Source organism: Thunnus maccoyii, chromosome 20 (genome assembly GCF_910596095.1).
Source record: "Thunnus maccoyii chromosome 20, fThuMac1.1, whole genome shotgun sequence".
NCBI lineage: Eukaryota > Metazoa > Chordata > Actinopteri > Scombriformes > Scombridae > Thunnus > Thunnus maccoyii.
In genome coordinates, this window is record NC_056552.1 from 557,735 (window position 1) to 572,734 (window position 15,000).

The 15,000-nt window shown below is 43.9% G+C and overlaps 1 protein-coding gene and 2 long non-coding RNA genes across 3 annotated transcripts in view; 1 reads left to right on the top strand and 2 right to left on the bottom strand.

The window, feature by feature from the left end:
- The window catches only part of LOC121887312 (antigen WC1.1-like), a 13,650-nt gene extending 8,132 nt beyond the window's left edge, over positions 1–5,518 (top strand). The window contains exons 5-8 of the mRNA XM_042398043.1: positions 844–1,152; positions 1,247–1,528; positions 4,368–4,697; positions 5,334–5,518. Of these exons, the coding sequence (XP_042253977.1) occupies positions 844–1,152; positions 1,247–1,528; positions 4,368–4,697; positions 5,334–5,482 (1,070 nt within the window). The 3' untranslated portion in view covers positions 5,483–5,518. The remainder of the gene's footprint in view (positions 1–843; positions 1,153–1,246; positions 1,529–4,367; positions 4,698–5,333) is intronic.
- Positions 5,519–10,635: 5,117 nt separating this feature from the next.
- The window catches only part of LOC121886807, a 98,484-nt gene continuing 94,119 nt past the window's right edge, over positions 10,636–15,000 (bottom strand). Inside the window, exon 3 of the long non-coding RNA XR_006092849.1 lies at positions 10,636–11,421. This is a non-coding gene — a long non-coding RNA (uncharacterized LOC121886807). The remainder of the gene's footprint in view (positions 11,422–15,000) is intronic.
- The window catches only part of LOC121886813, a 5,750-nt gene continuing 4,855 nt past the window's right edge, over positions 14,106–15,000 (bottom strand). Inside the window, exons 4-5 of the long non-coding RNA XR_006092855.1 lie at positions 14,645–14,725; positions 14,106–14,558 (exon numbers count right to left, since the gene is read on the bottom strand). This is a non-coding gene — a long non-coding RNA (uncharacterized LOC121886813). The remainder of the gene's footprint in view (positions 14,559–14,644; positions 14,726–15,000) is intronic.

A 15,000-nucleotide genomic window follows, 5' to 3' on the forward strand; every position in this document is an offset into this window, starting at 1 on the left:
TGACCGACTCAGCCATCAACGTCAGTACGTCAACATGTGAGAATCTGATGATGACTGTGAAACTGGTTTGTTGTGAGCAGGGCTGTAGTGGTAAAAAAAGCTTGAGTAAACCCTACCTTACCTCAGCCACACCGTCTATATGCTCCTTAATATAGATCCATGTTTGTAATATAACTAAACAACTCAACTGACTTAAGAGGAACTCATTTCCTCAAACTTAAAGCCAAATCAAGACAACAGTTTGACTTCTAGATGAATCAGCATTTAGTGTTCATAACAGAAACTATCTGTCAGTTTTAGTGCTGTGTTTCCAACAGTTACTGAGGTCACCCACCTTTTAACAGCTGTAGAAATCATCATGTTAATAGAGTTGTTGTGTAGTGTTAGTGCCTGTATTCAAAGATCTGTTAGTCCTTTTATAGCAGGTTTTAATCTTGTGCTTTGACTTTTGTTTGTTAGGATGTCCTTTAGTTTACATTTGGATAACAGTTTGTGCTTTTAAAGATATTTTCAGAACAGTAATTCATCTACATACAGGTGGAAGTCAGACTTTACCAGTTTGTTCTGCCTCCTGCTTTAATGTGTTCATGTGTTTCCATCACCTGACGTCTGGGCTGCTTCTATGTGTTTCTCTTTCCCACAATGCTCCCACAAGATGGAGCCTGAGTAAGACAAGTTCAAATCCTACAAATAGCTTGAAATATTTTCTGTAAATAAAGACTTGAGTCAGGTATGAATGTGCTCTCTCTCTTTATCAGTTCTTACTTTCAAATTCAGAAAAAGCTTTATTGATATGAATGTTGCAGGTAAATATTCCCCAAACTAATGATGGTTCTCTCTCTCCAGACTCTGTCAGGCTGGTGAATGGGACTAGTCTGTGTTCAGGCAGACTGGAGGTGAAGTCTGAGCAGTCGTGGTCCTCAGTGTGTGAAGCTGACTTTGACCAGCAGGATGCAGAGGTGGTCTGTAGGGAGCTCGGCTGTGGGGCTCCTTCAGTCCTCCAGGGGGCGCTCTATGGAGAAGTGGAGGCTCCGATGTGGACCAAAGAGTTCCAGTGTGGAGGCCATGAGTCTGCTCTCCCGGACTGTGGAAGATCAGACTCAGCTAGAAGCACCTGCTCACCTGGCAAAGCTGTTGGACTCACCTGCTCAGGTAGAAGAGGAGCTGCAGCTTTGATTTGGCTTCATTTCTGTTCTAATGAAACTCACTTTATTCTTTTACTGATGACTCTCTTGTTTCTGTTCAGAGCCTGTCAGGTTGGTGGGAGGAGCCAGTCGCTGTGCAGGTACACTGGAGGTGAAACGGGGAGAGTGGAGACCAGCGAAATACGATGACTGGACCCTGAAGGAAGCAGCTGCAGCCTGCAGAGATCTGGACTGTGGCTCTGCTGTTTCAACAGGAAGCAGAAACGAAGCCTCAGACAGATCTGTATGGTGGATCAGTTCTTACTGTGATCATTCTGGATCTGCACTGAGGGACTGTGCATCACCAGATTCCTCTTCCTCCATCATGGAGCTCACCTGCTCAGGTAAATCCATCAGTGACATCATCTATGACAGTAATATTTTCCTTCCTCTGTCACAGTGATAGTCAGTGGCAGTAGCGGACTGTGGGGTCTTGCACACACACACACACACACACACACACACACACACACACACACACACACACACACACCTCTTTTATACAGAGAAATGCATTATAGCCATAAAGACGCCTTTGCCTTTACTTTTTTACAGTGAGTCGGCATAAAGCCGGCTCCGTGTGAGCTTTTCATAGCGTAGCGGCGTTCTGGATTCAGAGGCGTGACGGAGATCAGACTGATCAGAGCTGTAAACTCTGCCATAAGCAAGTAAAGAGACGTTACTAGGACGAGGGGAGGACATTTCTCTTTGTTTGACAACGTTAAAAGTTAAGTTAGACTTTTCTGTCGGCTTCCCGACTCATTTTAAAAAAGACGAGAGAGAGAGAGAGAGAGAGAGAGAGAGAGAGAGAGAGAGAGAGAGAGAGAGAGAGAGAGCAGCTGTGGTCGAGTGAGCTAGAGAGTGAATGGAGAGAGGGAGCGCTAGTAACGTTAGTGAGGAAGCTGATGAATCAGATCATTAAAACGTTATTTTCTGATTGTTTCACAATGGTTACTTTCCAAAGCACAAACACACCTGCATCCCCACACACCTCCTCAACCCTGCAGCTGTACGCCGCACCGCCTGATGTGGTCTGAATACGGGCTAAACAACTGCGTCAGCTCCCGGTCCCGCCGTGCCGGCTGTCACACAGAACAGCGAGGCGGATTACAGGCGCAGTATTCCCGCTTTGAACGGGCTGTGTAAAAGAGGCTGAAGTGCACTCATCACCAACAACTAACATCTAAACAATATAAAAACTACGTCATTAAGAATAAGTCCATTACAAAATCACCTTCTGACACCTGTTAACAAATGTACTCAAAGCACCGGCTCAACAAGCTGAAACTATGCTAACCTGGTTATTTCTCCCACACATGCATTAGCTAAACTGCCAACCCGGTCTTCCGATGGTAAACGTTCACTCATGTTGCTCAACAAAAAGACAATAAAGGAAAGATTTTCTGAAAGATAGAAATCAGGCCATATTTCTCACAGCAGCAAAATCGAGCATTACCAACAACAATCTTAATCACCTCTATAGATAATTAATACAGCAGGACTCACCAGTCACTGGAAAACAAAATCCATCCTCCGTTCCTTTCTGCAATGCCTGCCTGCGTGAGTCCTGCGTGAGTCCTGCGTGAGTCCAGCGTGAGTCCAGCGTGAGTCCAGCGTGAGTCCAGCGTGAGTGCTGCGTGAGTCCAGTGTGAGTGCTGCGTGAGTGCTGCGTGAGTCCAGCGTGAGTCCAGCGTGAGTGCTGCGTGAGTGCTGCGTGAGTCCTGCGTGAGTCCAGCGTGAGTCCAGCGTGAGTGCTGCGTGAGTCCTGCGTGAGTCCTGCGTGAGTCCAGCGTGAGTCCTGCGTGAGTCCTGCGTGAGTCCAGCGTGAGTCCAGCGTGAGTCCTGCGTGAGTCCAGCGTGAGTCCAGCGCGAGTCCTGCGCGAGTCCAGCGCGAGTCCTTTATAAGTAGCTCACATGCTGAAAAAGTGTGTGCACCCCTGATCTACATACAGGTGGAAGTCAGACTTTACCAGTTTGTTCTGCCTCCTGCTTTAATGTGTTCATGTGTCTCCATCACCTGACGTCTGGGCTGCTTCTATGTGTTTCTCTTTCCTCCTTCAACTGTTTCTTTACATGTTGAATCAGTTTCACCTTCTTCCTTCTTCTATCAGTTCTTTACTTTCTCCTTGTTTTTCTTTCAACACCATTAACGTTACATCCTGTGATTCTTCCTCACTTCTGTCTCGTCTCTCCTGATTCCTTCACTCAGTCTGGAAATGTAAAAAGCTTCCTCTTAAGAGTCTGACAGAGCATGAAGCAGAACTTTAACTTGTATGGTGTTAATTACAGAAATTGTGGACCAACGACACACAGTGTGAATACATCAGCAGTTAAGCTATCAAACTATCAGCTGCATTAACATTACTGTAATGTAAAGCAGCAGCAGATAAACCGGACGCTTAAACAACATTAATGTCAATTTATAAAACTTCTGCTTCACTAAAGAGTTTTTCTAGCTACTTACTTTGTTGTCTTTTGTCTGACAGATTATTATTTGATGCTGCACATGTCAGTTAATGTCATATATGATCCTCTGAACTCTGTTTCATTCGTTTCTCTCATGAAAGTGGCTCCAGTCTGCCTGCTAGCTTCAGCACGGAGGGTTTGTTTGTTTTAACACCAGCGCAGCAGGAGTGGGTGGTGGTTTGTTGGTCCGTGTTAACAGTAACAGACGTCTCCGTGTCTCATAAAAGGACACAATGTTCCAACAGAAAACAAAACAAGCGCTCCTAGAAGCTCCAACAGAAACTGTGGTAGGAAGCCAGTCTGAGCTAACAGCTGTAAAGTGATGGAAAGTTTGCTTAAACACTGTTTCAGAATTTGAGAGGTGGGTAAACAGCGTTTACGTGCGTTTAGCCTCCACTACAGCCCTGCTTGTAAGACAAAGAGCTCTTGGATCAAAAACTCCTTTTTATTTAAACCACATTTTATTTTAGCCATTGTGAGCTTTAATAATGTTTGTGTTTTGGATTGACACAAAAGGACATTTGGTGGTAATTTATATTTGAGGAGAGAAGAAATACGTTGGTGCAACGGGGCCCCCTAGTGGTCACAGGGGTCGTACACACATGATTAGTCTGTGTGTAGCAAGAAAAGGCCTTAATTTGAACAAACAAATGAGGAGAAAACAACATTCAGCTTCTCACAGAGGAAGAAGGATTCATCATCTCTCTGTGTTTACAGACCTGCTGGTTCAGCCAATCATCTCTGTGTCTTCTACCATGGACGGGGTCTCCGAGGCCCAGCAGCAGGGGTTTCAGGTGCGTCAGGGCTCCAACTTCACCATCAGCTGCTCCATCCAGCCTCAGTACCCAGGAGGCTCCTTCCAGCTCACCTTCACCTCCTCCAACACAGCACACAACTACACCCAGCCAGCTGTCAATCACTCTGCTGACTTCCTGTTTCCTGCTGCAGACCCCGCCCACCAAGGAAGCTACAGCTGTGTTTATGGCGTCTATGTTTTTGCTCATAACTTCTTCTCTGAGAGCCGTCTGCTGTCTCTCACTGTCACAGGTAAGCTGAAGCAGAGTGTGAAGCTCAGTGGAACTGAGACGTCACACTGACTTTGTTTCCATGTTTGTAAAAATGATAAAAAGTCATCAGGCAGCAGGACCGACCCAGCGACCTACAGAGAGCTGAGGCAGAATCTGATGAAGGAACTGTAAACTGTTTCCTTCCCAGCTTCTTTAATGTTATTGAACCATAACAACTGTGTTGTAGTGAAAAGTAAAAGACAGCAAATGAGTCAGTGAAGCCAGATAAGCACTATAATGATAATAAACAGGACTTTACATGATGAGCTGAATGTCATCAGGAGAACTCAGAGCTTCACCAGGATCACATTTGATTTAACTGCATGTAAAGATGTTGATTGTTAACAATCAGTTGAATCATTTCAACCAGACAGGAGCTTTAAGGAGACAATCAGCAGACTTTCATTCATTCTTTCAAACCGGCTGTAAACACATGAGTTGTTTTTGTCCAACATCATCAGCATACAGAGGAGATCAGATGAACTTATAATCAACAAGCTGCTTCACACTTCAGTGATTTTAGGAGATTTAACGTCACTAAAGTTTCTGTTTGATGGGAGCTGTTGTTCACATGATGTCATGTGATCTAATGTGATGACTGAATGTTTCTCGTCAGATCCAACAGTTCATATCATCAGACTGGTCGTCCTGCTGGTGACTCTGCTGTTGGTCGTCGCTGTCGTCATTTTCATCCGGAAGGTACTGAACACATGTTTGTTGTTTAGAGGACTGGTTGAAATGAAGCACTCAGCCTGTTTATATTGAACTGAAGAGAGGAGTGATGCAGTAACTTAGATCTGTGTTGTCTTTCTCTCCAGGCCAGCAGGGGGCAGAAGTCAGACCCACAGGAGAACATTGAACTGGATTCTTATAACCTCGGTGTTTCCAGAGCTGAAGGAGAGTCGGCTGAAGAGGAAGGAGCTCAGGGAGCAGAGTAGGACCTCCAAGGAGCCACAAACCCACTGAAGAAGAAAATCATCTTTGGTTTCATCTCTCCTCTCAGTCTCAGCCAGGTTTTTGCAGCCCAGTACGGCGAGGAACCAGCACCAACGCTCAGTGCTAATAAATCAGTTTCTAGTGTATCAATAACACTTTTACACTTTGTTTTATTTTGAATGTCAGACCCCCAAATATAATTAGCATTTCCATGATATTCTGGTCAGTTTAGTGCACCTCTCCCTCTCTACACTGAAAATCAAATAATACAATTATTGTTTGATTTGTGACAATAAAAGAAAAAGACAGAAACAAAGTGTTAAAACTGCACTTATAAGGACACAATCAGATGTGTTGATGTCTGTTGGTGCTGCAGTTTGACTTCCTGCTCAGCTGATACAACACATGACACCTGTGTGATGTCACTGATGTCAGGTGAGTCCATCATGAGAGAATCCAGAGCGAAACACACAGGAGACAAAGTGAACACATCAGATCACATCAGCTTTCTGCTCGGCTTCTCATTTACTGTCAGCGTGCAGCAGATAATGACTCACATCAGGGTTTCAAACCTCCACCAAACGCTCTGTTGAAAGCAGTTAGTTTGACTTTAAAGTGTGTTTAGTTGCAGCAGCAGACTGAAGGAAACATCTTAACCAGCAGAGTGTGAAGAGAAAACCAACCAAAACCTTCTCACACAGTGACGTTCTCTCCTTCTGCAGCCAACAACATCCAAAGCAACTTGAGACAGTTTGACTTTCTGTGTCCTCTTTGTTCATTTGTATTATTTTGTTAGAAGTGTCGGCCAGGTCTCTCTCCTCACATTTAACATTTGTCACTCAGCTTTGTTTCGTTTGTAGTTTATTTAAATGTTTAAGTTGTTGAGAGAGGGGGAAAAGTGTGTAATTATTGTTGTCATTGTTTGTTGATTCTTTGCCTATCCACTGGCTGAATGCTGGTATCACCTTATGATGGTGAAGGTTGACATGATTTCCATTCACCTTCAATAGGTATAAATCTGGGTAACAGAACAAATACTGAACTTGTTCAAGATGATAAACTGTTCAGCAGGATGAAGCAATGTAATCAAGGTTTAAGGTTTAGGAGTATTTCGTTGTGTGTTTTTTTTTTTTTCAAATATTCTTATATTATATCACTTTTAATCTGTCATTTAATTGTCACTGCAAGTTATTTTTGATCACACTTTCAACATCACATTTACACACACACACACACACACACACACACACACACACACACACACATTAACCCCTCCACTCATCCTCATTTGCTTTCATATCCGCCCACTCACCCCTCCCTCACCTATTCATACAAAATCACAATACATGTGAATACACATTTATACATATATTGATCCCTTTATTATTCTACTTATATTAATCATCACATCCTTTATTCACATTTTTATTATCCTACTTATGTTACTTATCACATTTTTTAATGTGACCGTTGTTTTTTTCATTTTTCCTTTAATGTTTGAATTTAATCATGTAATACCTGTATCATTTTTCATATAACCATTTTCTCTTGATTTTATTCTTTGTTGAGATTGTAATTCTTGAAAAACACCCATCATTACCATCAGACGTTGTGTAACTAGGTGTTAATACCACGTTGCATATCAGACATGGGTTGTGTTGGTTTTGAAGTCAGTGTGTCCACCATCTTTGTTACAGTCTTGTTGTTCTTAAGAGGAAGAAGGACCTGTGAGTGCGGCTGTCTGTGAGTTCATTTGCAGGTCACTCACAGATAAACTCTGTGAACAGGTCGAGCCATTTGAACTTAGATAAACTCTGTAGGTTCATTTCAAGGGTCCTGAACTTAAGTCAACTCTTTGCACCTGCAGGTGCAGCTGTGTGCAGGTTCATGTTAGGTGGAATAACCTTTAGTGAACTTAGAAACTGGTTTTGTCTGGCTAGGTTATACGCACGGCACCTGCACCCTCTGTCGTGGTTTTTGTAAAGGGTGTATATAAAGAGGGCTTTTTATTCTGCTGGCTCTCCTTTTTCGGAGTCACACACCACAGAGGAGCTTTCTGTTACTAAAAGAGCTTCAGAGCAAAGATAATGATAGATTTCAATTTTTGATGCATTTTTGCAATTTTTTGTAAAAACTGGTGAAAGTCGGCTGTGAGCGGAAAATCGGTGCCTGGTTGTAACTTTTGAACACCAGAGGTCGAGCGTTTGTGAACAGTCAATGTCAGCCAGTTACCAAACTTCAGATAGACATAGATAGATACTGAGAGACTAAACTGAGCTGAATTCAAAATTACTTAATCAAACCCATTCTGGTTAAATAGGCCTGGAAAAGAAAGGCATGTAACAACCAAACCAAACCAGTTTCCTTTTTTCACTTTTTTCTTTTATTTTTACTTTTCTCTTTTTTTTAATTTTTTTAATGTAGATTGACTTTTGTATCATTTTTGAATTGATTGAATAAAAACCACATAAAATCTTAGAAGCTGCGGTGTGATAATTTTTTTTTCTCTGAGAGAGAGCACCAAGAAACCGAGGCAGGAGACCCCCCAGGAGGACCCCCCTTGGCCCCCGAGAGGTAAGCTCCAGCGACTGTTAGTTTCACTCACACTATAGGGAAAAGGACCCCTCCCCGGGCCGACCCAGGTGGTTGCGTCCGGTGAATCCTTACAGCTGTTAGGATTCAAATAGGTTTAGGGGAGCAACATCCCTTCGGAGTTCCCGAGTCGGAGAGACCAGCGCAGGTTTGTGGGCTCGCAGGAGCCCATGTTAGGCTAAGTGGCTAGAATAGAAGAGGGCCCTCTTCTGCCCCTCTCTCCTTCCCATGTTTGCATGACCTCAGTGCTCTTAAGCCGTCTCAAGTCAGGGACGAGACCAGAGGGCGAGGGCGACCGCGTAGGGGCCCACGGTAGTGACCGGACGTAGGACAGAGAAAGTCCGCCGTGAGCTCTACAGGCAGCAGATTAACGAACGTACCGTCACCGCCAGGAAGTCTCAGTTTGACGCTTCTGAGGGTAGCTCGGTTTTAAAAAGAAGGTCTTTCTTCCTGCCTTGTAAACAACCTCTTTACGCAGAGTCCAGCGCGCAGCACGGCGCGTCGCACGTGACACGACGGCGCCATCACGGACTCACGTGACAAAGTCAAGCCTCGCAAAAGGATGCACACACAGCAGAATGACTGAATGACTGTACTCAGGAACCCAACAACAACAAACACAACACAAGATCTTAGAGCAAAATAAAATATTCATATATTTAACACTTTTACACAAAAGCCCCAAAATCTCACAGTCCCAAAGACCACAAAACAAAAAAATAATTCAACTCAAAATTCCACTTCGGATTTCTTTCACACTTTTTTTTTTACACAAACTGAGAAGATTGAGTGTGGACCGTCTGGGAGAATGAAGGAATATGGGTAATGTTGGATTGGCTGTCATTGGCAGATGAATCAACGGTTTTATGAGGGATTGAACAGCCTTACTGTAATATTTACTGCTAGCGAGCATTCTGCTCCAGCCGATTACTCTCTCCTGCTCTCCTCAAAAACTGAATGACAGATAAGAAGGAAGGGGTTGAATTGTGGCGCGAACCAGGAGCGAATCGGTGAGTATGTTGTGAAAATGGGTGTTTCTGGGGGTGTGTACAATGGGTGAAATCCAGGTTGTCACACTCCTTCTGTCCTGAGAGAAGCCTGAACATAAAGAGGCTTTTTTACAAACTGACTCTATGTGCTAATGTTTGTTTTCTTTATAATAATACTATCCTGCTCCATACCTGAGGCAGGGGATCCGGGGAAATCTTCCTCATAGTGTTCCTCGTTGAAGATTTTGAGGATCCATCAATGTTGTTCTATGTACATCTCCTCAGCTGTGGGACTGCATGGCTTCAGTTGGGCCACATTAACAACATGAAGGTCTTCTCCAGTGTCTTCCAAGACCACCTCAAAGTTCAGAGGACTAACTTTCCTGGTGACGTGATATGGACCTTTCCACCGTGGTGCAGGTTTGGCCACATCTATTCTTCCTTTGTCATTATTCTGTTCTTGTCTTTGTCTGGCTTTTCCCAGGTTGCCAGTTCCACGTCTCTTGAACTCAGCTATCTGGTTAGCTGTAGCGTATGCAGGTGTGTCAGGATCACATAGCTGTGGGCTTAGCTCAGCATCCAAGGAGCCTTTCAGAAGACGACTGAGGTTGAGTTCTGCAGGTGTAACTCCTGTGGACTCGTTTTTCCTCCACATATGAAGCAATCATGGCTTCCACATTCTTCTCTGACCCCATTTACACCTGGTGTTAATATGTGATCTGTATCTAGATAAGTTATCCAGATAAGAAACGATCTGATCTTGCCTTTGCGTTCACAACTGGTTTTAAAGCGTTCTCGTTATCTTCATTGAAATCAGATCTCTGTCCTTCACCTGCGTGTGAGTAACTTGAGGTGGTGGCAAATCATCTGTCGGCCTGGTGTAGACATTCACACATATAACAGGTTTTTATCACAGTTAAAGTGAATTTAAATAAACAGAAACAGCTCAGCTCAGCTAGACAGAAGCTCAGAACTCAAAGCTGCCATGTTGGACTGAAACCTTTCAGTGTTTGAGTGTCCTGCCTGGACTTTATCTGTTATTTTTGGACTCTTTGTGTATTTTGTTCTCTTGAGTTTTCAGTGTTGCATTTATGTTGCCCGGTTTTGGTTTTCTCTGTGTTTCCCTTGTGTGTTCCTTTATTCCTCCTGTTTTTATGTGCACCTCCTCTCACCTGCCTTGCATCACCCTTGTTAGCCCAGCCCAGCTCCCAGTGTCTTCCCCAGTTTATCTGCTCCCAGTGTCTTCCCCAGTTTATCTGCTCCCAGTGTCTTCCCCAGTTTATCTGCTCCCAGTCTGCCAGTGTGTTGTGTCACCTGTTGTCTGTTTACTTTAGTTCTTGTTTTATTTTGAAATATTTTCTCCTTGTGTCTTGTCACCTTTACTTCCTGTGTTTGATTACCTCATGTGTTTCACCTGTGTCTCGTTTCCCTCACCTGTGCACCCTGTGCATTTATAGTCCAGTTTTCAGTTCGGTCTTTGTCGAGTCGTCTGCTTTCGTACTGCGTTTATGTCCTGCATTTATTCTATGTTTGTTCCTGTGTCTCAGTGTCTCCTGTAGCTGTTTTGAATTATTTAATTAAATATTTCTGCATCTGATCCTGCCTGCCACCATCTGCATTTGGGTCCACCTGCTCCACTCACACCTTCTTGATATTGAGTTCATAAAATCAAACCTGAAACAAACTGAAAGTCCAAACAGCAGCGAGATGAAGAACAGACAGAAGACGTGTTACAGTTTCCTTCTGCTTAAATATTATTTATCTGTTCACAAACAGAACGCAGAGATCCTCTCTGCTCTGATGAATCACAACAAACTACTGAGAGAAAATATTAAATTACAAATATCTGATGATCTAAAGTTTCAGTTAAAAGATTCAAGAACAGATTTCAACTCTTCTGCATCTTTTATGTGATTTGAATAAACAGTTCAAACATCAAACTTCACAAAGTCTTCAAGTATCTTTTTAAGTTCACGTCAGATCTTTATTGTCCCGCGAGAGCCATAAAAACACCAACACAATAAGACACAACGAGACAGTAAAAGAGCTGCTAAACTCACAGAAACAGAAAAAACAGCAAAACATGAAATGAATTTCCTCTTCACTAACTGCTGAAACACTTCTGTGCATCTGGTCCAGTTTGTTGCTGCAGTAACTTCATGTGAGCAGCAGATGGCAGCAGAGAGCCTGAACACAGTTTAAACACTAACAGTAATGTATGATGTCACATCTGTGTTTCATTTCAACCTTTACATGAAGAATGACAATGAACTTTACAGTGAAGGAGGAAACATCTGGTGTCCAGCAGGGAAACTTTTTAGAGTTTTAACTAGAATATTAAACTTTTATGTTGTTGTTGTGGAAAACCATCTCAGACACAAAGATATTTATGTTTTAAAGCATGTTTGGAGTCAGAGCAGGAACTGACTATGTAGGTGAGAATTCAGATTGAAGCCCCCAAAAAAGTGATAATGGTACAAAAATATCTCCAGACATGACAAAGTCCTCCCAGTCCTCCCAGTCCTCCCAGTCCTCCAGATAAATAGGCAAGAGAGGGTCGAGGTGTCAGCTGAAAACTGACTGACCAGTAAGGCTTTAAAAAACAAACCAGATGATGGAAGTCAATGATGAAGAAAGGAGGGGTAAACATTAAGAAAGGAGGACCGGTGTGTATTTCCAGAACCTGCATACAAGCACAGAAAATAACAACGAGACAAAACCGTCCTCATTTGCTGCCCCAGAAGTATGAAGCAGCAGGAAAACTACTTTACTTCATTTACACCACTGCTGAGTCAACTCTGTCTCTACAGATAATCACCCCTGCCTCATCCCTCCATCACCCCTCCATCATCCCTCTATCATGCCTCCATCACCCCTCCATCATCCCTCCATCATCCCTCCATCACCCCTCCATCATCCCTCCATCATCCCTCCATCATCCCTCCATCACCCCTCCATCATCCCTCCATCATCCCTCCTTCATCCCTCCATCATCCCTCTATCATCCCTCCATCACTCCTCCATCACACCACCCTCATCCCTCCATCACCCCTCCATCACACCACCCTCATCCCTCCATCACCCCTCCATCATGCCTCCATCACACCACCCTCATCCCTCCATCACCCCTCCATCACACCACCCTCATCCCTCCATCACCCCTCCATCATCCCTCCATCATCCCTCCATCATGCCTCTATCACCCCTCCATCACCCCTCCATCATCTCTCCATCATCCCTCCATCACCCCTCCATCACACCACCCTCATCCCTCCATCACCCCTCCATCATGCCTCCATCACACCACCCTCATCCCTCCATCACCCCTCCATCATCCCTCCATCATCCCTCCACCATGCCTCTATCACCCCTCCATCACCCCTCCATCATCTCTCCATCATCCCTCCATCACCCCTCCATCATCTCTCCATCATCCCTCCATCATCTCTCCATCACCCCTCCATCACGCCTCCATCACGCCTCCATCACCCCTCCATCACCCCTCCCTCATCCCTTCATCATCCCTCTATCATCCCTCTATCATCCCTCCATCACCCCTCCATCATCTCTCCATCATCCCTCTATCATCCCTCCATCACCCCTCCATCACGCCTCCATCACCCCTCCATCATCCCTCCATCACCCCTCCATCACCCCTCCATCATCCCTCCATCATCCCTCCATCATCCCTCCATCATCCCTCTATCACGCCTCCATCACCCCTCCATCATCCCTCCATCATCCCTCCATCATCCCTCTATCACGCCTCCATCACGCCTCCATCACCCCTCCATCATCCCTCCATCATCCCTCCATCACGCCTCCATCACCCCTCCATCACCCCCCTCATCCCTCCATCACACCTCCATTATTCCTCCATCATCCCTCTATCATGCCTCCATCATCCCTCTATTATCCCTCCATCATCCCTCCATCATCCCTCCATCACCTCTCCATCACCCCCCCTCATCCCTCCATCACACCTCCATTATTCCTCCATCATCCCTCCATCATCCCTCCATCACCCCTCCATCACCTCTCCATCACCCCCCTCATCCCTCCATCACACCTCCATTATTCCTCCATCATCCCTCTATCATGCCTCCATCATCCCTCTATCATCCCCCCCTCATCCCTCCATCACACCTCCATTATTCCTCCATCATCCCTCCATCATCCCTCCATCACCCCTCCCTCATCCCTCCATCACCCCTCCATCATCCCTCCATCATGCCTCCATCATCCCTCTATCATCCCTCCATTATTCCTCCATCATCCCTCTATCATGCCTCCATCATCCCTCTATCATCCCTCCATCATCCCTCCATCACCCCTCCATCACCTCTCCATCACCCCCCCTCATCCCTCCATCATCCCTCCCTCATCCCTCCATCATCCCTCCATCATCCCCCCCTCATCCCTCCATCACACCTCCATCATCCCTCTATCATCCCTCCATCATCCCTCCATCATCCCTCCATCAAGGAGGTTTTATTGTTGTGATGAAGCTTTTCAGTCTGATCTCTACAGTGTGTGATGTGTTATTGGTTCGTAGTGGTGAACCTACAGTGAATCATCAGAGACTCTGCAGCTTTATAGTGAGTTTCAGCTCATTGTTTATCTGTCCGGCTGCAACTTTACTGTTCTGGTTCACTCTCAGCGTCTCATAGCGTCGTTTTCAGAGAAAAAGCTGTAAAAAACCGCTGAACACTACCTGCTCACAGTTAGCTGTAGACTAGCTGGTGAACATAGTGGAGCATTTAGCAGATAAAGAGCCAGATATTTCCCTCAGGAGTTGGTAGAGAGTAAAAACAGCTAAAAGAGAGTGAATATTGGACAGAAACACGACTCCACATGAATGATAATGTTGCTCCGTAACTGCTGGATGTGGACATTTTATTTAAATGAGCTCCTGCTAGTTTAGTAGATTTCTACTGAAGACATAAATCTTTAAAAATCTTTTTCATTTTTAAAATATTGTATGTATGTGAGGTCACCTCAGTGTAAAGTCTGTTGGCTGAGCAGGGACACAGTTTCTCTTCTTTCTTCTAATATATGTTTTTGTTTTCAGGTTATTGTGACTGAAGAAAAAAAGGAAAGTAACATGAAGTCAAAACTGTTCGTTCCAGTTTCAGATTTACATGAACAGAATAAAATATTAAATATAATTTTAAATAAAAACAGAATCTGCAGCTGATCTCTGCTCGTCTTTCATCGCGTCTGATTCTTCTTGTTCAGGAGGAAACAGTCAAATCTTCCTCTTCTGCTCTTCTCTCTCTCTTTTCCTCTGTTTGCCGTCGGCGCAGAAACTTCTTGACAGAAAACTGTGCCAGAAATCAAATAAAAAAAATCAAACATTAAATATGAAGAAGGAAGTTTAACTGTCAGATTAAAAGCTTTTTTTTTTTACCTCCTCAGTGTCATTTTAAGAGCTTTTCTGTTGCTGAGCTTTGTTCTCTTTTCTGTCTGATTAAATCTTCATGAGACGAGACTGGGAACAAAAGAAAAGACAAAGTGATGAATATATAAGCAGCAGCATGACAGATTTTATTTTTCTGTTTCATATTTAACGTTTGTTCTTTTTCCTTCAAAACTTCATGAAAGAAAAGAAACTGAAAATGTTTTCAACTTTAATAAAAATGACTTAACTTCATATAAACACGCAGACGACACTCATGTTCAGCGTAATAAACTAAAAACATTAAAACAATGTTAAATGTTTATTTATTTGTATTTCAGCTGAGTGAAACTTCTGGTTTTAGTCTC